The sequence below is a fragment of the Saimiri boliviensis genome, chromosome 9, assembly GCF_048565385.1.
Source record: "Saimiri boliviensis isolate mSaiBol1 chromosome 9, mSaiBol1.pri, whole genome shotgun sequence".
In the NCBI taxonomy this organism is placed as follows: domain Eukaryota; kingdom Metazoa; phylum Chordata; class Mammalia; order Primates; family Cebidae; genus Saimiri; species Saimiri boliviensis.
In genome coordinates this window covers 88,501,640-88,526,899 of record NC_133457.1, presented here as the reverse complement: position 1 = coordinate 88,526,899, position 25,260 = coordinate 88,501,640, and the positions used below count along the sequence as shown (strand labels likewise).

The 25,260-nt window shown below is 37.2% G+C and overlaps 1 protein-coding gene and 1 long non-coding RNA gene across 3 annotated transcripts in view; both read left to right on the top strand.

Annotated features, from left to right (window-relative positions):
- Window positions 1-25,260, top strand: part of PLCB1 (phospholipase C beta 1) — a 724,287-nt gene that overhangs the window by 9,717 nt on the left and 689,310 nt on the right. For both annotated transcript variants that reach the window (XM_074406258.1, XM_074406259.1), the window contains exon 2: window positions 7,812-7,889. In XM_074406258.1, coding sequence (XP_074262359.1) covers window positions 7,812-7,889 — 78 coding nt within the window. The remainder of the gene's footprint in view (window positions 1-7,811; window positions 7,890-25,260) is intronic.
- Window positions 7,897-25,260, top strand: part of LOC141585683 (uncharacterized) — a 118,742-nt gene continuing 101,378 nt past the window's right edge. Inside the window, exon 1 of the long non-coding RNA XR_012519303.1 lies at window positions 7,897-23,917. This is a non-coding gene — a long non-coding RNA (uncharacterized LOC141585683). The remainder of the gene's footprint in view (window positions 23,918-25,260) is intronic.

Here is a 25,260-nt window from a genome sequence, read left to right as displayed (position 1 = left end):
CCATCTGAAATCTCCCAGGCTCCTAAGGGTCTCTGTGGCCTTCTTAAATGGGATTTCTCCATGTGAGTTTGAGAAGGAAAATATTTATTGGCAGTGCAGAGATCATTACTGTTACAGTGCTGATTTCATTTAAGGTCCAAATATGGCTTAAGATTGAGTGTGTACTCCACTGCAATTCAATATTGGTTGAAGATGATGATGTTTAATGTATTTGTATCTCATATACTAAATGTTACCATTAGTTCCTATTTTCAGAAAAAGATGCTCATACATACACCAAATATTGCAATGAAAATTGCCATTAAAGAAATTCAGAAATGTTGGGAGTGACAGAACAAAAGATGCATCATCATGAAAACATTCTATTACGATGATGATTCTCAGAGAGAAAAAAGAATGCTTGTGCTTTATTACTAAAGGGAGAAAAGTGACAAGCCATAGTTCTAAATTTGATTTATAATAAACTTCCACCTGCACTATTCTTTGTGTACAGAGGCAATGGAAGTCACTGGGACAATGCTTTTAATTTCCTCCTTCTTCCACTCCTCATTTAATGTACTTGGCCCCCCTCCATTATTCCAGCTGCCCTCCTGCCCCTGAGAAAGCACCTCGCCTTCTGCATTTGTATTTTGGAGCCCATCCTTCCTGGCATCTCTGAATCCTGACTTCATTATTATCTGCCACCACTCCCCTTTCTTTTGACAGTATCTGTGTGAGTTTCTCCTCAGTTGAAGCTTCCCTAAGAACATGCCAATATGCCTTTACTAGTAAAAATTCTAACATCAAAACCAACACATTGTTCCCCAGCCCTTTTTTCTCCTTTAATTACCGTCTTCTCCCTCATCTCCTTCCCTCTACTATGAAAGCATAATGTACTCACTGTCTCCCTGTCCTCACCTCCTACCCACTTCTTCTCAGCCCTCCAAAGCCTTTTTCTGCCCTCACCACTACTTTGAAATTTCTTTTGCTATGGCTGTGGGCAACATGGCTCCCAGCAACCCCAAATGATATTTTTCAGAATCTTCCTTGTTTTTATTTCAATGAGTACCTTCCACCCATTTATTCATTCATTCACCAGTCATACTTTAAAAATGTACTGGTATCTCTTTTAAGCATTGTGCTAGTGTTGTGGATTGATGATGATTGATGATTTCGTGCCTGCTCTTATTGGGGAGACAGATGCTAAGTAAATAGAATCACAATTATTTTCATTATAACTGCTACAAAGGAAAAAAGTACAAGTGAGTATGGGAAGCGTGGAAGGTTTCTCTGGAAAATTCTATTTATGAAAAGTGGGATTTAGGCCAACATGAGTAGAAGAATGTGTAAGGTGGAGGGAACAGTAGGTGTGGGTATTCCAAAGAGCCAAAGAACACAGGATTTTGAAGGACAGAAGCAGAATTAGCATGTGGAGAGTGTGGCTCAGATAATGTGGATGGATGGCAAGGACCTGCATATATACTGCTTAGGTTCTTGCAGGATTTTAGAGATAAAATCAAACAGAAACGATTAAATCCATGTTTTCAACCCTGGCACCATTGGCATTTGGGCCCACTAGTTTTTGTTGCAGAGTCTGGTCTGTGTAACGTGATACTTAGCAGCATCTCTGGCTCTAGATACTAGCTGTCAGTTGCCAAATCCCCAAGTAGTGACAACCAAAATTGTCTCCAGACATTGTCAGAAGTCCCCTGGGTTGCAAAAGTGCAACTTGAGAATCACTGATTAAAATGATAAATGATATACTGTGCTCTTAGAAGTATCAGGGCAGTTCACCACCCTCCTTCCAACCCCAAAGGCCAGTAAGTACATGAAAAGATGTGTAACATCATTAGTCATTGGGGAAATGCAAATTACAAACACAATGAGATGCCACTGCATGCCACCAGAGCTATATGTTATTGAAATTATTGGTTTTTCTTATCTGATGTCCCCACTAAGCCAGGAACACCTTGGTTGATTGGGGATCCGGGCTTTAATTTGGTTCTCTTGTGGATTATCTGAAATATCTTGCATGGTACCTGAAGAACAATGCTTCCATTGTTTCCCAACATTGTGTTAGAAGGGATTTTTCTGCTTGTTCTGTAGCAAACCAGTATCTTCACATTGCTTCTCTCCACTGTTTCACATCCTCTGCTCTAGACCTTCTTCATTTCTTCTGCTTTTCTTTATTTTGGGAAATTTCAGATTGGATACACTCTTGAAGGAAAAGTCTCATCAATGCTGATACACATGGATGTTTTACTTAAATGATCTTAATTCCCCAATTAGCATCCAAGACTCCCTTTCTAATGTTTTCATTTCATAGTCAGGGCTGTATTGCTTATGTTTAGTTTGACAGGCATCACATCTGATTTTCTGTGACCCTTAGAATTTGTTGTCCCCTGCATGGCTGTTTTCCCCCCAGTGTCTCTATTTGCCGTGTTTGGCTCTGCTGCTTCCTGATGCAAGTCTTGGGCAATCCCTGTGGAACATTGCTTGTTATTTTTCCTGTTGACTCTGTAGTATTGATTAGTTTAGAAGTGCATGCCTCTATTCATGTGTGTTCTCTTGTAATAGCATAAAAACTTGAGAAGTGATGTGGAGTGAGAATTGTGGTCAACCTTGGCCAGAAGACTTTCTGACAGTGGTGCTAAGGAATGTGCTGTGGGTCTGTGGACTGGCCCATGACATGAGCCTTGAGGTTTAGGTTTATGCTTTGTAGTAGTTTACTAGGACTTCCATAATAAAGGACCACAGCCTGGGTGGATTATACAACAGAAATTTATTTTCTCACAGTTCTGGAGGAAGTGGGAGATAAAGGTGTCAGCAGGGTTGCTTCCTGCTGAGGGCCATGAGGGATGGATGTGTTCCAAGCCTCTCTTCTTGGCTGGTAGATGGCCAACTTCTCCTGCATCTTCACGTCATTTTCCTTTTGTACATACCTGTGTCCAGATGTCCTCTTCTTATAAGGACACCAGTTATGTTGGATTAGGGCCCTCTCTTAAGGCTGCCTTTTAACGTAATCATCCCTGTAAAGACCCTATCTCTAAATAAGGTCACTCTTTGAGGTACTGGGGTTAGGACTTCAACATGTGAGTTGTTGGGGAGGTGGCCATGACAGAGCCAATGACATTCCTCAGCCTGGTAAAGTGTAGCTCAGAGGGGAACAACATGATGGCCCTTGTTAGATACTGAAGAATTTACACTTAGAGAGGAAGTTAGATTTATTTTGTACTACTTAAATGTTAAAAATTAGATGATAGCTGCATATGTGGATAAAATCATAAACTATCTTGCTGGAATTGTGTGACAAGAGCACTGAGATTGCTTTGTGAGAAATTTCCCTGTTAAGGAGTGTCCCCATGAAGATTTCTTCTAAGAGAACTATAACAAGAACCACATAGGACACTTGTAAATGTTCTAGTTACCTCATTAAAACAAGTAAAAAAGAAACAGATGGAATTAATATGAATAATATATTTAATTTAATCCAGTGTAGCCATTTTGACATGTAATCAATGTCCAAAATCATTAGTGAGCTATTTTCTATTCTTGTTTCCATTCTTAGTCTTTGAAATCTTGCAGCACATCTTAATCTCAGCAGTCACATTTCAAGTGCTCAGTAGTCACAAGGGAGCCACAGCAGCTCTTGTACTGGACAGCAGCAGTATAGGGCATGCATTCTCAACAGGAGCCATGTTGCTTCCAAGGAAATGAAAAGTGGTTTTGGGGAACAAAAAACTCTTTTTACTCTCTTTTTTTATTTTTGGTATAAAGCACAGTTATACATACAGCATATAAACAGATATTCAGCGTATCTGCCATATTGAAATGTCATGGGGGATGATCAGAAAAATAAAACCCCAAAAAGCTCCTTTGCAGGGCAATAATGGAAAATGTTGAGAACCACTGTTATAGAGCGTGTTTAATTTCCAGCGCTTCCCATGCCAGCTTGACTGGCTTTCCTTGAGCAAGTTAGTTAGCCCAAGACTTGGTGTAGGTATTTTTAAATGGGAATAATAATAGTGTCTCCCTCTTAAGTTATTATAAGTATGAAAGGAGGAAATCTATGTGAAGTTTGCCACAGTGATTGCTTAGAGCAAATGTTGAATATGTATTAGTTACTATTCAGTGAGGGATTTTTATAAAAAGGTATACTGGTATTAGAAGTGAGTTTGGATTAGTAGTACCTTTGCCATTTCATCTCAGTTTCTTTAATATTTATTATTGAGTTGTATCAGTGCATTGATGAGCAAATCATTGTAATGTTAATGTTGATTCCAGTGACCCTTCTTGCTGAATTGTTTCTTATTCTTCAGGATTTTGAGGTTTTGTTAAGGTCTTTTGCTTTGCTCCTTGATCATTTTTAATTTGGCTTACAGACTCTTTAGAGATTGATGTAAATTACTAAATAACATCTTCTTAATTACTATATTAATATTCACTATTTATGATATTGGAATGTCAGTAAGATGTGTTCTAGCAAATAAAGAGCAGCAAGTAGAAATTTACTGAACATTATCTGCTATTACCAACTGAAGACTGGTATATTTATTACTGTTTTCTTTTTTCAGACAAATATTTGTCAGAAAAAAACTTGTAACTTTAAGTAAATTACAGTTGAATTCTTAGAAGTAGTGTACTTACAAGATATTGTTTGCCTACATTCTGAGGTCACAGGTGTTCTTGGAGGAAAGCATCAATATATTCTCGACTCAAAGCCTTACCCATTATAGGCTTACATCGTGGTTTTTTAAGCGTGGCCCTGGACCAGCAGCATCAGCATCACCATGAGCTTCTTAGAAATACTGATTTTCAGTCTCTTTCCCAGAGCTACTAAATGAGAGACTCCAAAGAAAGATCCCAGCAATCTGTGTTTTTACAAGACCTCTCAGTGAACCTGATGCATACAAAAGTTTCGAAGTCACAGTCTTATGAAATACGTATGTTATAGATACTGATGGAGAGGTAAAAGATTGAAATAAAGACCTTCTGAGAGTTGTCTTCATCATTCTGCAAAGGTCCCAAGAGTCCCGACCTGTCTGCAGTTTCTTTGTCAATGAAGGATGGCCATATGTTTCATGTTTGAAACCTGGGCATATGTTCTGACAATTAAGAATATTCGAGATCTGGGTTGAGTAGCTACTTTGGTATGGGGAGAATATAGACACTAGCAGCCATGTGGGAGGTGGGAAAACAAGCAGGTGGAATTGAAAATAGACATTCATATATTTCTGGGTCAAATCCTGCCTTGCATGGCAAGAATTCCAAGTTCCAGCTGATTTTGGAATGTTAGAGGTGATTATGAAGGAAGCAGGCAGGGAGCCGAGATAAATGATCACTTAACAGAGGAACTGTGGCCGGAAGAATGGGGTCAAGAAACATTGAACAAAGAAGATTTGATTTTGAAGGGGGACAAGAAATAAGCTAGAAATGGAAGTATCTGAAACAAACTAGGCAGCCTAGAACAGTGTTCCTAAATATAAATTTTGAAAAATTTTATTCTGCTCACTTAAATGTTATTGTCTGGGATCCTTGCGAGGACACCAAGATTTTGATTAGAATTTTGTCAGATGCTCTGATAAGAAAAGGAACTGACCTGAAAAAGATAAGTTACACCTATAGTTAATTCTAAATTCCTCTAGAAGTGGGAATGTGTGCTGCGTGTAGCCTGTCAAAACTTTTATTTTGCCCACTTCTAGAAGTAACAAAATGGGACTGAACTATTTCTATGATTTATTGGAAATATTGCTGTGAACTGTTATGCATGCAATCTCATGAAAGAAGCCTAAAATATTTTAAAAATTATTCTTTCATTATAATATCAAGTTTGTTTCCAAACGTCTTTTTTTTTGACATTTAGAAGTAATTGGGAAATTTAAAAATTCCAGCTGAAGTTCCTTGCAACAGCATAGTCCTTGTAAAAGACATTTTTCAAACTGCATGTTAAGGGTGTATATGTGGAATATCAGGATAAAACAGAATTGTAGTTCCTAAAATAAATAAATAAATAAATAAATAAATAAATAAATAAACATTGTCCTAATACATGATCCAGTAATTCCACTTCTGGGTATATGCTGAGAAGAACTGAAACCAAAGACTCAAAGAAATATTTGTGCACCTATGTTCATAACAGCATTATTCGCAATAGCTAAAGGGTAGAACAATCCAGATACTCGTCAGTGGATGAATGGATAAATAAAACATGGCATATACATAAATGGAATATTATTCTGCTTTAAACAGGAAGGAGATATGACACATGCTCCATGAATGAAGTTTTAGAACTTTATGCTAAACAAAATAAGCCAAACACAGAGGACAAATACTATATGATTTCACTTATATATCTACTTAGACTAGTAAAATTATTTAATTACCTAGAGTAGTAGAATTTATAGATACAGAAAGTAAGAATGATGGTTGCCAGGATATGGGGGGAGGAGGGCATGAGGAGTTAGCGTTTAATGCATGTAGCATTTCAATTTGGGAAGATGAAAAACTCTGAAGATGGATGGTGCTGATGATGGTAGCACAGTGAGGTGAATGTATGTAATACCACTGAAATGTATATTTGAAAAGAGTCAATGTTACATTCTGTATATTTTACTACTGTAACAAAGAATATCCTGATAAACTTTCATTTAGTATTTTGATACATCTGTTTTTAAATATAATTTACTAAAATAATAATGAACATTTCTACATGGCAAATGTGCCCAGATACTTTACCCCAAATTATCCTAGATAATTTCTCATAACAACCCTCTGAGTTAGGTATAATGATTATCCCCTTCTTTTTTCACTTGTGTAAAGTTATGCACCGAGGTGGGACAAGCAGGAATTTGAACCCAGGAGGACATCTTCTAGAACCAGGATCTTATAATAAAACTTAATATGTAGATTGAAATCATTCATATTGCTCTGCCTATTAAGAATAAAAAAGTCCCAAATGCCAAAATTATCTTTGCAAGTTCTAATTTTCATTACAAGTTCTTTTAATATGCTAAATGATATGACACACTATGGTTATGTGTATGAAAATGTTTAAAAAACTGGCAATTTATATCTCTCTAAAAAATGCAATTCCTGCAAAGGCCTGAATGTTTCAGTATAAAAATCCACATCCAGTGACATGTATTTTCTTGTGCAGATGGTATGTCTTGCTGAAAACTGCTTAGAGAAAGAACACTTATTTTAGAAATTGTTTAATATTGTAATTACAATATATGTGAGTTTTGATTTGCACTATGCATGCTTTAAAATCAGAAGACTATTTACCTATGCTGTTTTATTTTAGCATGTAAAATTGAAATTTGCAACGAGTTTGTATATATCTTTCTGAATATGTAGAAGATGGCCTTATTTACTGTTACCTTGGAAATAGTGATGCTCAAATGTTATGTTTTACTCTCTTTATTACAATTAAAAATCATTTTATGGAGCAAATGTAATTTTAAATACTATTCTTAAGCATTGATTTTAGTTAATATGAATCATACAAAATATGTAATGATGTTTAGTGTTAAAATTATTTGAAAAACGAAATACTGGTTTTTAATAGAAAACATACCTTGATCAATAAATGCATAACAGTTTTTACCTTTATAAGTTATGCATAAGTATTCTGATTATTAGAAAAGGACCATAGTTACATAATGGATAATTCTATGAAGTTAAAAGTGCCATGTCTAATTTCTTTTGAAATTTTTCTTAATAATTGATGACTTTGGAGAATCTCTTTACAATTATTACTTCTTAAATAACTCTAAGATAGATTTTTCTACAATGATATATGTTGATATTCATGTTTATTCTTACATTTCTAGGATTCAACTATTGTTACTCCAATTATTTTGAGGACTGACCCTCAGGGATTTTTCTTTTATTGGACAGATCAAAATAAGGTAAGAAATGAGATATGTCTTTCTTACATTTTTCAGTCATTTTTGTCATTTTCTACTTTGAAAAGTATTTATGTGTCTTATCTATAGAAGCATATCCATTTCACAGATATTTTGCAGTTTATTGAAAGGTTCTACTTTTAAAGAATATCTAATATATTCTTAGGATTTAGGACTTTTCTAGTTTGAAATATTAGATTTGCTAAATTCTAGAACAATTGGTATTTTTTAGTTCTGATTATATTATGTGTTAGGATAAGAACAGGGAAATTTGAATTACATTTGGTGTAGAACATTATTAGCCAATGTTACTGATTTAAGTCCTCACCCATAAAGGATGCAGAAAAATGATGAGAAAATAACCTTTGACCCCAATAGCCATACCCTTGGCTTTTATTTCTCTTTCTTTTCCCCTGTGCTGTTCATTAAGGACTCTCTCAGAATCCTGCAGGAATTTGGCCTTGATAATTTGTTCATGTCAGAAAATCAAGAATAAAATTTCTTTAGCCTATTACTGCAGTTTTCAGGAATTGCTTACTAAATTAGCTTTCTGCCCACAATACCATGAATTTAGTATCTCATTTATTATGAAAACAATTGATGATTCTGTACTGAATTATTAAAAAGTAGAATGTCTGCCGATCATAAGATTTATTTGGAGTTTAATAGGCAGTTAGACAAGAACACTCATGGAAAGTGGTTATTATTTCAGACATCATTGCCACAGTCCTATACTTGAACCTCAGAGGCCACAGAATGTAGAATGTTTTTGTTCTCTAAGTTTTGATATATGGAGAAATGAGATAGGGTTTACTGAGAATCCTAAATACATATTGAAAACAATAGAATAGTAATAGTATACCATTAAAATAGCTGGAACCTCCACAGTTACTGATGAAGGAACCAATTCTTAGCTCTTTCAAAACTCCACATTAGTTTTTTATATCCAAAGTTCCTGGAGTTGTCTGTCAGCTTTGCCTTCTGTCTCTGGGGCAAGCTCAATTACACCTGTGAGGAAGGTGGTGGAAATGGCCCTGTGCATGGCATGGTGGGGGCCCTGTGGATCCTTGGGGGAGTTCTTAGCATGCTGGAAGGTAATGTCTGGTCCCAGGGCCACTCCTGAATCAGCCTGTTTATACATCATTCAAGAGGCAAATTTCAGTCTTGTCCTGGAGTTAGATGCTGAATCTGTGTGCCCTGGAACCATGTATGGCTGTAGAAGTGGGGGTAAACCCTAGACCCTATGCTAATGTCAAAAATTGTATTTGAGTAAGATTTTCTACTTAATGCTCACATTTATTATTGGGTGTGTTAATTGCTTTAGCTTAGACATTCTATTTGGTTTCCTGCTGTTATGTGTAAAACAATGGCTTGCAAGAGGTTTGTTTTTTGGTTATTTTTTTCTTCTCCCAAAGGATATTTTTAGAACCGTTGAAACTATATTCATGAAATGCCTAGAGCGTTTCTAAAGGTTGGGTATTTGTACAAGAGACCAAACTGTCAGTTTGATTTTTCAACTTGTAGATCAACCTTCTATAAAAGCAACAGAAGATATTCTGGGATTTTTAAATAATTCATTGCAACTCAGTTAAGCTCCCCTTTAGGCCAATCATCAATATTTCTTTGCTTAATAAAGAAAAAGGGTTTAGGACCAAAGGTTCTTTGTTGTGTCTCTATTGTGAACCCAGTATTTTGACCCATGCTTATTTTCAAATGTAGGAAATTTTGTTTTCATTTTTTATGCAAACTTTTTAATCTTGGTTGTAATGCTGTTTGTGACCAACTGAAACAGATAATGTGGTAGCAATTCCTTTTACCACTTTATTACTTTTCTTTTCATGGATATTACTCTTACAGTTTTAGCCAAGAGATAGAAATAGTAAATTTTACTTTTCACTTTCTAAATACCAAAGTCATCTCTCAGTCATTTATCAGAATTTGGAGGCTTATTTCTTAGTCAGTGATCATATATCTTAGAATCCAAAAGATGAGAGGATTTAAGAAAAAAAAATAAACTTACCATTCTTTCAAGTTTGTCATTTTCTTTCTGGCTTTAAGCCCAGTCCTGGAACCAGAACGAGTGATTCATCCACTTTAGGAGATGGACGACTGTAAGTGATGAATTAGAGTAAATGTGTGCTAGGAGAAATGGTGCGTGCAAATAAAGGATGGCACGCCAAGCTTTTAGTGGGTATTTTTGCATAAGATCATTTGAAGGTACATGGATGAATGACACAATCATGAAGCTACTTAGAGGACCACTTTCTTTAAAATATTTTTTATCTGGCAATTAGTTTTAGGAATCTGCCACATGTACCACCATAGAGATAATCTCTCAGAGAAAAAAAAAATGTGATGCCTTTAAGTTTATCCCTTGATTTTATACACTGTGTTTTCCTTTGGTTCGGAAGCTTGCATTGGCATTTATTATAATATGCCTTTCTTCTCCCTTTGGGCTTGTTCCCAATATATTCCCTTTTTGGTCCATGAAGCTTGTACCAAAGCACTTGGATTAGCAATCATCTGAGGCCTAGTCTGCTCAGAGGTGAGCAGAAATTCCTAGCAAAGAGGATTTAGCAAGACTTTTTGTTTCTCTTTTTTATAGCATTGAAGGTAAATAGTCACATTGTATGGTGTTCTATGCATGTCCTTCTCTTGTCGCGGCTACATCAGATTTTGTTATCAGAGCCACTTATTTCAAGCCAATGGCTTTCCCCTTTGTAGAAAATGACATGCTGCCTTCCAAACCCCTCCTTTGATTTGTCACCACAGAAATGATAGGTGACAAAGAAGACAGCACAGATGATGGATTCAGGAATCAAAAACTAAAGCTAGCGAGTCATCTTTAGGTAGCAGAAATGTGCTTTAGTGAAACACTGACAGAATGTTTGGAGTTGGTGGAAGCAGATAAATATGAATATTATTTTTAGGGATAAATACTCATGCTTTGTACCAGCTCTGGACTTATTTTAATAATTCTCTTCACTGTTTTTGTTGGCTCTGTAAATCTTATTGAGTAAAATTAGCAAAAATGAATTTGTGAATATGACTATTTTAAGCAGAGTGGTTTTCTTGTATAAGTGTAGGTGATGTGAAGAGGATGCGTTTATCTGTAAGTCATGGGTAAGAAGGGAGTCCTGCACAGCCTGAGTACTTGAGAGGCTGCCTGCATTAGGCTGTAACTTTTCTTTGGATCTGTGCCACGTGTGTACTAGGAACCAACACAGGAAGTATTAGCTGTGAAAACCATGTGAACTATAAGAATCTGCTCCACTGATTTTGAAAGGCTAAAGAAGAAAAAAGATCAATGTTAAAGAGCTAACCAAAATCTATTCTGCTAGAATATAAAAAAAATTAGACCTTCGCCTTGCAACTTGATGCCCTGCTTCTGTGCCAACATGGGTGTAAAAATAAAACTAGTCGCTGCTAGTTCAGATCCAAGAAGTTCAATATAGTTCAGTAAAGCCATCCTTGTCTTCATAAAACTGGAGCTTAGGAGAAGGGAGGAGGAACACATCATTAAATTTAAAATGGAAGGGGAGGAAAAACACATGGTTTACATGAAGAACTCCTATTACTTTCTTTTTTTGTTATACATTTTATTTATTTTTAATATTGTGAATAATATGCAAATATCTTTTTATCTGTAAAAGAGTAAAGTGGTATAACTTCTTTAAACTGCAATCTCCCATGGATTCCAATCTTTAAACTGCACTCTCCCGACTCCAATCCTAGTTGTCTATCCAGAAACAACTAATAGTAATAGCTTCAGGATTTCTTTCTAGGTCTCTTTTAAATAAATTTGTGCAGACATAACTATGGAAATATTTCATTTTGTTTTGCTTATGTTCATTTTTATACTAAGTCACATCATATTATTTTAACTATTCACAATTTCCTTTTCACTTTACACTGTGTCTTAGAGAACTTTTCAAGTTAGTACATGTATGTCTATCTCATTCTGTTTAATTGCTCTATCTTAGGGATTTTTTCATGTTAGTACATGTGTATTTATCTCATTCCTTTAAATTGCTCTATCGTATGTTAAACAATTGATTACTAAATTTTATTCAAGAATGTGAAAGTTCTCATTGATGGATTCTCGGTATTTGCTTCTAATTTGGAGTTACAAGGCATCCTGTAATATGGAGTAATAGTCAGCTCTGTGTAGCCCTCTCTGGGAATATGGGTCAGGGATTCCCTAAGATAAATGCTCAGAGGTGCAATTGCTGATTCAAGACTATCTATACCTATCCTAAATTTCAGTTAATGGCTCTACCATCTTATAACCCCACAAGTCTTATTTGAGTGGAACTGTGTTATTCAACCCAACCAACAGTAATAGGAAATACTTTATTTTTTTGCCAAACTGATGCAAATGTTATATTGCCTTGTTTTAATCTGCAATTGCCTGATTTGCTAGTAAACGGTATATATTATCATATACTTATTGGCTATTTCAGTTATTCCTTACATGGATTGCCTATTTATATCTCTTGCCATGGTTTTGATAGTTCTCTGTATATTCTAGATGTATTCCTTTAGCTGTTATAAATGTTGCAAATACATTCTTCCTGTCTGTGGTTTATCTTTGACTTGTTTAACATTTAATATATGAGTAACAAAAGATGACTTGACGCTTTAAATTTTGATGTAGTTACATTTCAACTACCTCCCCACTTTTTGCTTTATTTAAGATATTTCTGATTCCTTTTCTCATCGCCATTATTAATCTAGGTTTTTAACGCATATATAATATGTTATGAGGACTGGTGCGAGGTAGATCTTTAACTTCAATTTCTTCATATCACTCATAGTGCTGACACTTTCACCACCTTGTTTGGATGCCCCAAAGATCTGTTATATTTTAATACCTGTGGATTGCTGGGTTCTGATTTCCTACTTCATTTTTATCTCATTTATTTTCTGCCTTTCATACTTTCTGGTTCAACACCTGTAACTCTTTTTGTTTATCCATAATCCTAGATGATAGATTTAAATTTATACCTGCAAATTTAGTCATTTCTAGTGACTTAGCACAGGAAAGATTGGTTCTACCATCCATGCCATCTGCCATTTTGTTCTGGCTTGTGAATTTGCATGAGACATCATTCTGGATGCTTGCACAGAGTGATGATTCAGTTTCCCTTAATAGTAGCCGTAGATAGCCTTCTCTTATGATAACCTTAAATTTCTACAGAGTTCAAAAGCAAATTTTAAAAGTTAAATATTTACATAAGTCACAGTAACATTTTTCAGCATGAGTCCAGAGTTCAAAAATATTTTGGATGATGCATCATAAATGTCAACAAGAAAATCTAGTGATTTCCTATTAAAAATAGTTTGGCTTCCATAAAAGACTACTAGACACCACATATTTCATTCATGATTTTTAGCAGTAAAGCTTTCTCTTTGGGATATACTTCTCTAGGGTGTCCCAAAAACATCAACTTTGATCCTTCTTGGGTATGGTAAGTGGGACAGGTCATTTAACAGTCCACTGAGTGATTAAATGCAATGATGTAGTTATAAATTTAGAAGATAAATGCTATTCATTTTAACAGACATTATCTCTTAAAAAAAACCAGCAAAATTCGTGTGAGAATTGCTTTGTGAGGGCTGGGATTGTTCCTTGGCCTGGAGCAGTGTGTCAGTCATTGTTGACAAAGCAGCAGCATCTAGGGACTAAGTCTTTTCCTTCACTTTTTCTGAATTTCCTTCACCAGTATTGATGATATTAATAGCTAGAATAGACACAGTGCCATATCCATACCCTCTTCCTCACCATTCCTGAGAACACAAACTGGGCTCCAATGGCTGGCCAGTGCCTGTGTTCGTTTGCTTTTTCTGGCTACTAAAACTCATATTGCCACCCATACAGCTGCCCAGAAGTTCCTGGCAATTCACACTCACCCTGACCAATGGGATTCAGTGGATAAATACCACAGCTCCCTCACCTCTTGGGTGGGATAACTTAAAGGTGCATGCTTTATATTATATCCCAGAACTCTCTAGTTGGATTAAGCCCAGTCACCCACAGTGGTAACTAACTTGAAAATGTTCCCCTTACGGGCTTTCTCTCCTTCCTGTCTCACTTCTCCCCTCCTGACTGTGTTCTAAAACCACCTCTAAAATAAACTACTTTTACTGGAAGCCTTATCTAGCAACTGTTTAATGCAGATGCATAGTGCTAAACAACTTAATATAGATGCCCCCGAATGAAGTATTTTAAAAGGATTCCTTGGTTAAGAGGCATTAAAACATATTAGGCGAACACTTCTGTTTGAAGCCAAGACTGGTTTTCCTAAAACAGTTCTAATTTGGGAAGCCCAAAGCTGGTTGAAGAAACCAGCTTTGAAGCGGTGACAGATGTGGATTGTCACAGTCTGGCTCTACTATGTATTTAATGAGTCACCCTCAGTGAATCTCTTTAACAACCAAAGCCTTGGTTTCATTATCTATAAGATGGGTATTACTCTCTTAGAGTTGTGAACATTCAATGTGTAAAATGAATGACTTTGCATAATACCTGCTACTTTGTAAACTCTCCATCCTTTGTGGTGGCTTTTATTATTGCTACATAATAAACAATTCATCTCTGACCAAACAACTGTCCATAACTATTAGGGACCACAAAAATGTGCTGTTTTGAAAACCAAGTGACCATTTATTTATGTATATGTTTTTATTCCTTTTTTCTTCTTCAAGGCAACATTGATTTGTTTTCTGTTTAGACTCTGCTGTGGTCTTTTGATCTGAAACATTGAAGCTTAAGTCTGTTTGGGCAAATAAGATGTTTATTTATGTATTTCATAATGTTTTGGGAACACAGCCATGGAAGGCAAAAGAAGGCATTTATTGTTTAAAAGACTTTCCCTCTGAGGATAATTTGCTAATAAATACTCCATCATCAGTGAAAGTTTCTTGGACTCTTGGGAATTTGAAGCGTCTTATGGAGCAACTTTTAAGATTATTTAAAGGACTTTGATAGGAGACAATGATAATATTCATAGGAAGAATTGGACACAATCATGGTTGCCTGTGCCTTTTTCCTAAGATAATCACTTTAGGGTTGTGATAACTACATGGGCATCAGGCCACTCCTCTTCCTCCCTGCTGACCAAAACTTTAGAGATTAAACCTTTAGTGTTTTTGAGCATAGTTTAGCCACTAAGCCAAGGTTCAGATTGCTAAGGAACAGATCTATCATCATATAAACTTCCAGGTTAAGTTTTTCCATTTTTCTTAACATTACCTTCGTTTCACTTCTGTGACCCCTGAAGATTTTGCACCAGTGAACTCTGGCTAGTGTAGAATAGACATGCTGTGATGCCTTAGCTTATGTAGACACAGCATACGAATAAATGTTATTAGAATGGAATCATTTACGAGTTCTTCTTAGAAGATGTGATTCATGATTTTTTGGTAGAATTTCTAATTGAAGTGTAGCCTCTTAAAGTATATTTTAAAATTAGGCTAGCCATTTTGAAATGGCTTCATTGCAGTTTCTTCAGAATCATTTTCAAGGTGTAAATGCATTAGTATGATTTTTATGTCACCATCACCACACTTCATTATGCGAATAACAACAGCAATGCTTATTTTAATACATTGTAACCAGAGTTTAGAAACATCTAATACTATAAAAATTTATTACTACTAATATAATTTAATTACAAAAATATGCTTCAGTTTTATAAGTTGCATATATTTTTCTCTTCCCACTATTTTAGTAGAAATTAAATTGGATATTTTCCATGCTATGAGGATATTATAATGGAATATTTGTACTTTTTGATACCAAAAAATTGTTCAAGACATTGGATTGGAAGAATATGTGAAGGAAATACATTCTGCATATTGTTCATAATTTTACTTTCTGTTATGGAGAAAATTCCTTTGACTTTGTTGCAGATAGAATCCCCAGGTACTTGGTATTGATATAATGCCATGCTCTTTTGTTTGATTTACAAATGTTGTAGGTAGAGTAGGCATTTTTGTTTGTTCTGTAGTTCTCTTTTTTTTTTTTTTTTTTTTTTTTGCAAATTCAAGATTGTTTGATGGTAATGATGGAAACATCGTTGAATTAGTCCATTTTCACATTGCTGATAAGATATAGCGGAGAGTGGACAATTTATAAAAGAAAGACGTTTAATGGACTGACAGTTCCATGTGGCTGGGGAGGCCTCACAATCATGGTATCCAGTGAAAGGCTTGTCTCACATAGTGGCAGACAAGAGCAGAGGGCTTGTGCAGGGAAACTCCCATTTTTAAAGCCATTAGATCTCATAACACTTATTCACTGTAATGAGAACAGCATGAGAAACCAACCCCCATGATTTCATTACCTCCTGCCTGGTCCCTCCCACAACACATGGGAATTCAAGATGAGATTTGGGTAGAGACACAGCCAAGCCATATCATTCTACCCCTGACCCCTCCCAAATCTCATGTCCTGATATTTCATAACCAATCATGCCTTTCCAACAATCCTCCTAAGTCTTAACTCATTTCAGCATTAACTCAAAGTCCACAATCCAAAGTCTCATCTGAGACAAGGCAATTCCCTTCTGCCTATGAGCCTGTAATATCAAAAGCTAGTTACTTTCTAGATACAATGGAGGTATAGGCATTGGGTAAAAAGACCCATTGGAAATGAGAGGAATTGGCCAAAACAAAGGGGCTACAGTCCCCATCCAAGTATAGAATCCAGCAGGGTGGTCAAATCTTAAAGCTCCAAAATGATCTCCTTTGACTCCATGTCTCATATCCAGGTCACACCAATGCAAGAGGTGGGCTCCCACAGCCTTGGGCAGCTCTTCCCCTGTGGCTTTGCAAGGTATAGCCCCCCTCCTGGCTGCTTTCATGGACTGGCCTTGAGTATGGCTTTTCCAGGGACATGGTGCAAGTTGTAGGTGGATCTACCAATCTGGGGTCTGGAGGATGGTGGCCCTCTTCTCACAGCTACACTAGGCAGTTCCCCAGTTGAGACTGTGTGTGGGCTCCAGCCCCACATTTCTCTTCTGTACTGCTCTAGCAGAGATTGTCTCCAGTTCAAAGTTTCACAAATCTTTAGGGCAGAGGCAAAATGCTGCCAGCATCTTTGCTAAAACATAACAAGAGTCACTTTTGCTCCATTTCCCAAAGAGTTTCTCATCTCCATCTGAAACCACCTCCGCCTGGACCTTATTGTTCGTATCACTATCAGCTTTTTTGTCAAAGCCATTCAACAAGACTCTAGGAAGTTCCAAACTTTTCCACATTTTCCTGTCTTCTTCTGAGCCCTCCAAACTGTTTCAATCTCTGCCTGTTACGCAGTTCCAGAGTCGCTTCCTCATTATTTGGGTATCTTTTTAGCAACACCACTCCACTGGTACCAATTTACTGTATTAGTCCATTTTCACACCACTGATAAAGACACACCCAACACTGGACAATTTACAAAAGAAAGCGGTTTAATGGACTTACAGTTCCACATGGCTGGGGAGGCCTCACAATCATGGTATAAGGTGAAAGGCATGTCTCACATGACATCGGGCAAGGGAAAAGGGTTTCTGCAGGGAAACTCCCATTTTAAAAACCATTACATCTCAAGAGACTTACTCATTATCACAACAACAGTGCAGGGAAGACCTGCCCCCATGATTCCATTACCTCCCACTAGGTTCCTCCTACAACACAGGGAAATTCAAGATGAGATTTGGGTAGGGACATAGCCAAACCTATCACTTGTCAAGCTCTTTCTATATTTACTCGGCAAGACAAGCCTCTTTTTTCTCTTGGTATAATAAATTTAGATCGATAGTTGGGTTATTTAAACATTTATCACATGCATACAAAATACTAAAATAAACAATATACTTTCTTCCATTTAAAAATATTTTAAATTTAAGCAATTTAAAAGGCAAAAATGGAAACTTTGAAAAACTGATTTATTAGGAAGTTGGTACCTATTATAAATAAGTTTCTCAAATCTAGGGAAGTATATAATATTCAGTAATTCCCTTTGCACATACCTTTCATTATTGTTGTTATTATCGTTGTTATCCCTAGCACCACCAACAGCAAACACATATATGCTGTTTTATGTATGCCAGGCACAATTTGAATACATATATAGTCTGTATATTTATTGCATATACATATTTTATACATATATTTATATAGTATATGTAGCATATATGTACTTGACTACATATATATGCTTTGTGGTGGCTTTTATTATTGCTACATAATAACCTACATAATAAACTTGTAGCATATATATGTAGTCTATAATAGTATGTTTATTGTGCATGTATGCTACATATATACGTAGTGTGTCTATATGCTGTGCTACATGTATACCTACATAGTGCGTTTATGTGTACAGATATATATGGTGTGTGTGTACAGACATATGCAATTTTATGATGTCCATAATCCTATGAAGGACAGTGCTACAATTATCTACATTTAAAAGTGAGCAATCTGAAGTGTACACAGAAGTTAAGTCATGACCTCTGGTCACACAGTTGGTTAATGGCAGAGTCAGGAATAGAAAGAACAGTGGCGGCACAGTCTGGCTCTATGTTCTGGCTCTTAACTTTTTGCTTTTTAAAGAACCAGAACATGTTTAATATGTAAAGTTAAGTTTACCTGCAGGACTTTTTCCTTAGATTTGTTTGAAAAAGAGACCTCAGTAGGCCTAGTCCGTTTGCTACAAAGAGACAAACTGTGTGAAGAAGGTATTCTCAAGTTAGGCTGCACATTGAAATCACATGGGGAGCCCCAAAGGACGCTGCTGCCTGGGCTTCCTGCCCCCGGAGAATCTGACTTAATTGGTCTGGGGTGTGGTCAGAACCTTGGGCTTTTTTTCTGAAAGCTCCTTATTTGATTCTAATGTACAGCCAAGGTGAACACAGATAGAAAGCAAGCTGACCTTACAAATTAATTCAGTAAACTTCCTGAAAGGATGTACTCTCTTTGCCTTTCCTGCCTGTGGTGTGGCCTACTTTCTACTCAGAAGTAATACTCCACATGAGCAACTACAGGCCCTACAAGATTCTGAATTATTTGACTATAACTGGATAATATTCCTTATACTGTACTTAGTAAGGCAAGAAATTACTAGCATTTTTTAGAATGAGTCTCAATATCTAAGTTTGAATTAAAATAGATTTTTTTATTATTTTCTGTCAATTAGAATTTTTTTAACTTTCCATTCCCTGAATTTTCCAAGTATTACCTGGTTCTTTTATTCTTACCAAACATGCCCTCAAAATTCCAGCCCTGTTCATTAACCTTATGTTTGTGTTTTTGAGAACCTTGTTTAGATCACAGTTCTATGTAAATCCCATACTTAATTAAATTAACTGCACCTTTGAATAAGTGACTGTGGTTTAAAGAATGACTTTATGTAATTATTTTATATCTAAATTTTCGCTTATGGATACAAAGGCAGATATTATCTTATTAAATTGCAGCAGTATATCATTTCTTATCAATTTGTAGGAATCCTTTCTTAATTGAGATACTCAATCAGGCAAACTAGAGAGAGCCAGATAATGTCAGGTGTGATAGGAAGCTTGCCTTTCATCACTGCTACACGATACATTTCAGAGTAATAAAATTCACATTTCTTCTGTTTGAATGTTTGGTTTTTATTCTGTCTTCTATAGGAAATGGGGATAGTGGTAATGATTTTTCATAAGATTTCTCTCTGGCATTGTGCAAAACTCCCCACTTACTTAGGGACTGTGGTCTGGAAATTATATTGCATCATGGCAAACAATGCACCTGTGTGAAATGAATGCTTCAGCGAAAAGGTTTATGGGAAAGAACTAGCTGCTATGTTAAGAAACTAATGACTGCCAGTATACATAATGGATTCCATTTTTAGACAAACATTTGGTCCTATAGCGTGGCTTCATTATGCAAGAGAACAGAAGTTTCAGCATTACATTGTGAATATTGAGATATTAGTATATCAGAGTATATGCCTTCTTAGATACTAAAGTGACTTTTTCATGGATTTTAGCTCTGACATAGTTCATAACTAGAGGGGAAAAAGTCAAAAACACAAACAAAATTTCAAAATAATGTCAGGTTTCTGGTGTTTGTAGGTTGAGTTTCTCCAACAGTTGATTGCAAGGAAAGGATTGAAGCTCAAATGGTTTATTTGGGAGGTGACCCCAGAAAACGTGGGCAGGGCAGTGGGGAAGTGATGCAGCCAGGGAAGACAGCCATTAAAGGGTGAGCTATCAAATAAGTTACCAGGGTGGACAGGTGAAAATCCATTCCTTTGAAGAGCTCGGGGAGCTCGTGCAGAGGGGAGAGGGCGAAGTGGTATTTACCCACCAGTTCCTACTAATCAGTGATTGGGAACAGCTGTCTCAGGGGTTAGCTTCTCGGCTAGAAAAGCCGAGAAAGAAAGCCAGTCTTTTCTCGGCAGAAAGCCAGTCTCGCCTAGAAACTGAGGCGTTTTCAGGCCAGCAGGCCTCAGGCTTTGAGGAATGCCTCCGACGCAGATGCAGTTGTAACCTGTCCGTCGGCGTTCATGGAAACACATGGGCACCACCAGCAGCAGCCGCTCTGGAGGCTTTAATTTCTGGTAAGTCAGACTTTTAAAAACTATATCACAGTGTGCAAAGTGGAGCCTGCACCCGTTCACAAACAGTTCTTGGTTGGCCTGTGCAAAAAATTAAATACATGAAAGTGAGTTGCCAGCATTTAAAAATCTGCAGGTTCATGTACAGATCTGGATTTCTAAAAAAATCAGAAGGCCTGGCAGTACCGGTTGACCTACCCCCATGGCCACATTTAGCTGGGGCAGTGAAGCAGCTGCCTGCTTTATACAAGGTGTGTGGTATGCAGTCTGCCGCAGTCCCCACCAGGCTAGCCTACCCAATTTACATGGCCTTTTAGGCTCATTTAGACATTTGAGTGTAAATATTTGGCTTCTAGGGGTAACATCCTGTAGTGGAAGCTTCAAAAGCTAACGGTGGCAAAGCTTCATATGGAATGAGGTTAATTATCTTACAGTGGACCTACTGGAGTGCTGCGGCATAAAGACAAGATTTACGGTAGAAAAATGGCTGAAGGTCAGTGTATCCGGGTCCTGCTCATAATGGCCATAAGAAAAGCAATTATGCTCCAATCCCCATTTTTCTCTGAAATATGGACCTGAAGTGTGGGAGCCCTGAGGTCCCTCTCTGCCTTAAAAGGCTATTATTCCAAAGTGACTTTCAGGTGGCATTGTGGTAGGTAAGATTTATAAATATGAGTCCTTGGCAGAGGATTTTCATGCTGAATTGGGCCATTGATCTAGGGAAAATAAGAATGGTGGACTCTGTGACACCAGGTAGAATGACTTCCCTTTGCCAAATGAATGGGATTAACTTCACCCCCAGATCAAGTCAGTGAGCATGGAGTGGTTTAGCCAGTGTAGTCCACCGCCCTCTCACCATAGAAGCTGCGCTGTCTCATACTGTAGCCTCTAGACTCGTGTCACTGTTTACAGTTGTTTTAAATAATTAAAATGAATTCAGTTTCTCAATCCCACTACCCACCTTTCAGGTGCTCACTAGCTACTTGTATCCAGGTGCGGTTTCCATCATTGCAGAATATGTTATTGGGCATGGCTGCACGGAACTTAGATCAGGAGTGGCTCTTCAGAGTCATTGCAAAGTTTCTTGCAATAAGAAGCTTCCTTGAATTTGTGGAGAAAGAAATTTTCCTTCTTTTTCTGGATTATATGCTGCAAGGATTTAATATCCAGACTCACTTTTGTTGTCTTGTTCCCACGAAAGAAGATGTTGAAGTAGCTCAGTACTTGGGATCCCAAAGGGGAAGCTAGCTTGCAGAAGACAAACCAGTGAAGAACCAAGTCCCTAGTGGTGTCATTTGAGATGCCAGATCAGTCCATTTTAATTCCATGAATGAATCAATCTCCTTCATAGTCTATGCCAGTTTAAGATAGAGTGTTTGTCCCTTTGCAGTTAGAATTACTGACTGACATATTGGGCAATCATTTATTTGAAGAAAGGTAGGGACTCAGATGTTAAGGATCCTGCTACATCTGGCCCATAAACTTTGAAGAGAAATAAAAGCGGGAATAGAATTTGTTAACTGTCAGTGGCTGTCATTCCCTGTACAAGACATGAGTATTATTTTTGCATAGTTTTTGAATCTGGGCTTTAACATATCAAGGATAGTTTTAGTGGCTTCTAGTCATTATGAGGAGAGAATATGTCTTGAGAAACATGGGGAAAATTGAAAACTGTACAGAGAATATAAGTTTTTGGCAATTTTGTATATTTACGTAATAGCCTTAATGGTACCACAATAATTTCTAGGGAAGGGATGTCAAACTTATTAAAACTGTTGTGCTGCAGACATTGTATCAAAGTACCCTATATGGACAGAGTATCACATAAATTCATCAATTGACATTTTTCCATTTTGCATTGAGGAAACTGAGGCTATGGATAGTGATTTTTTTTTTCCCTAGAAGACTCTTTCTAACTCTGCCAATTTAGAATGGAACCTTCTCTTCGGTCTTCTAGAATACCTTATGACTTCCTTTACCTTAGCACTTTAATGCTGTGTTGATTCTGACTCTTTTCCTTTCCCAGTGGATGATGAAGGCTTTGAATTCAGGGACTTTACCCCATTTTTTTGTGTGTGGCATTTTGAGTACACTGCTAACATGCAGTCATTGCTCAATGGATGTGTGTCAAATGAATGAGACTTACAAAGGCTGTGTATCTTGTCTAAGGTTAGGGGTTGCTAAGTGGTGGAAAGCCAGATCTGTCAGGTGCAACCCAATGACCTTTCAATAGATCATTCATTTAAAGACTTTCCCTCTAGTTTAAATCTCCAGCTGTCTTACTTTTAGCAGTTTATGTGGCCTCTGCCACCTGGAAAAGAGAGAAAGCATATTAGGACATCTCCACCTATTCCCTGCCACCAGCCCTAACAGCACACTTTCATTTTCAGCTGCTTCCTTTTGTTTTTCTCTTCCTTTCCCAGGCCATCCTTTCCACCTTGATATAGACCCTAGCTTCTCAATGATTCCACACTAAAACTGATCCCTTCTTTCTTGTGTTGTCAATATTTCCCCTGTAACCAGATCTGTATATCAATATTAAATATGACCTGGTTCTCCCATCTTAAAAGGAAACCCCATACCCCCTCTTAACCCTCACTGGCCACTTCCTTTCTTTCTCACTTTCATAACAAGCTTCTTCAAAGACCTGCTTGTACTCTCCATTATTCACACCTTCCATCAACTCTCCAATCCATATAAACCTGGATTCTGCACCCACTACTCCATCACTCTTTCTAAAGCCATCAATGACCTTCACATTTTAAAACATATGTGACATCTTTAACTCTCTTGGTGCTTGATTATCATCATAATTTTACATTGTTGATCACCCCATTTTCCTTGAAACACTTTCCTTTCTTGACTTTCTTGTTCTCCTACCCCTTCCTGCCTCTCCAGCCACACATTCCCAGTCTACGTTACTGGCTGTAAGTTGTGGAATCTCACCTGCACTTACAACTTATTTTATCATTTGGACACATTGGCTCCCAATTTCACATCACCATCCAATACCCTGTTCCTGAGATACCAGAAAGCAAACATTTCCAAGATTGGTATCATACTTTTCCTCTCTTAATTCCTGACCTGGTCCTGATGCCTTATTAAAGGCACCATCCTTCACAGAGTGGCAAAGTCCTGAACCCTGAAAATCTTCTTTAACACCTCCTTTTCTACCTTCCCTCCAAGTTATGGGTGCCTTTCCTTTTATGCTCCATCCACAATAGCCACACTAGCCTTCTTCTGTTTCCCTAGACGTGACATTTCTTTCTGCTTGAAGTCATCACAGTACTTTTCCTCTGCTTGGAACATATGTTTTCTCCCCATGCATTAGCTCTTCCCCTGCTTCACCACACTTCTCACTGTTGTAATCCAGTGTTTTTTACATAGTTATATAATATCTAGCTCCCCTATTAGGACGTTGACTCAATGAGAGGCAAGTCCAGTGTTATCCTTGTCGATGTTTAACACCTGGCTCTCCTGGTGGGGAAAGTAACTTGTAGCATTCCCTAGTTTCCATGGTATAAACACTCCCACTGTAGTGTCTGATTTTGAGATACGGACACATCATCACTGAGCACAGATTTAGAGAGTGAAGGGTACAGTTGGCTCTCACAAGCTTACAAAGTTGCCCCAGCACACAGCTAGGGCAGATGCTTGTCTACCTTATTGACTGCTGCATTTTCATGAGTTGGGGCAGTGCTTGGCATAATGTAGAAACTCAGACTATTAGTTGGAGGGATGAATGTGGTGTTTTTATTCCCACTGGAAATGTGGTAAAAAAAATGCTTATGTTTCAGAGAAAAATCAAATTTTTTAAATTTTAGAATTGGACCAGGTCTGAAAGTTTATATGCAATCCCTTTGTTTTTCTTTGTTAGAATTGAGGGTCAGAGAATGGGGTCTGCCACAACCACATAGCTATTTAGTAAATGAGCCCAGGTTAAAATGCATATCCTTTAATTACCAACCAACACTCCTACTGTAGTGCATTGTCATTTCCAAGAAGAAAGTAATTGCTTTCTACTAGTGATTTAGTTCAGATTGCATTATTAGATAGTGATGTAGTTAAATGCATAAATAAATCTGCTTTGCAAAAGAAAAAGCAATATTTTATCATTTCTTTTTAAATTATGAGTTGTCTCTTAAAAGGGATTTCCATTTTCTTTTTCCTCTTTAACATTTTGATGTACTTATTTATAGAACAAAAACATTAGTCAGCTTTTGTGGTGTAGCAAACCACCCCAAACTTACGTTTTTAAACAACAACCATTTTTTTAAGGTCATTCTTCTTTGAGTTAACAATCTGGTGTAGGCACTGGGGGATCATTTTTCTGTTCTCAGTTGGGCTCCTTCTGGCTTCTGCAGTTACCAGTGGGTTGGATGTGTGGCTGTGCTGATACGGCTGGCCCTCCTGTCTGAGGCTTCAGCTTGGATGGCCAGTCTGATTTGTATCTGGCCCATGTGGTCTCTCATCTTCCAACAGGTGAGTCCGGATGGAAGCTGCAAAGTCCTAGAAGCAGAATGGCCATACTGGCACTTCTGCCACATTTTCTATGCCAAAGCACATTCATAGGTGGAAAAGTACATGCCACCTATTGATGACAAGATCTGAAAAGTCACATTGCAGAGAGGCATGGTTACAGTGAAAGGTTGTTTTGTATTAAATACAAAAGGTAATTTCTTCAAATTACTAGATGATTCTGTGATGGGACAGAACAGACTGATAGCTTCCTCATCTTTCTGAAATATTCTGGTACTTCATATTGCCTTCAAATGTGAAGGCAAT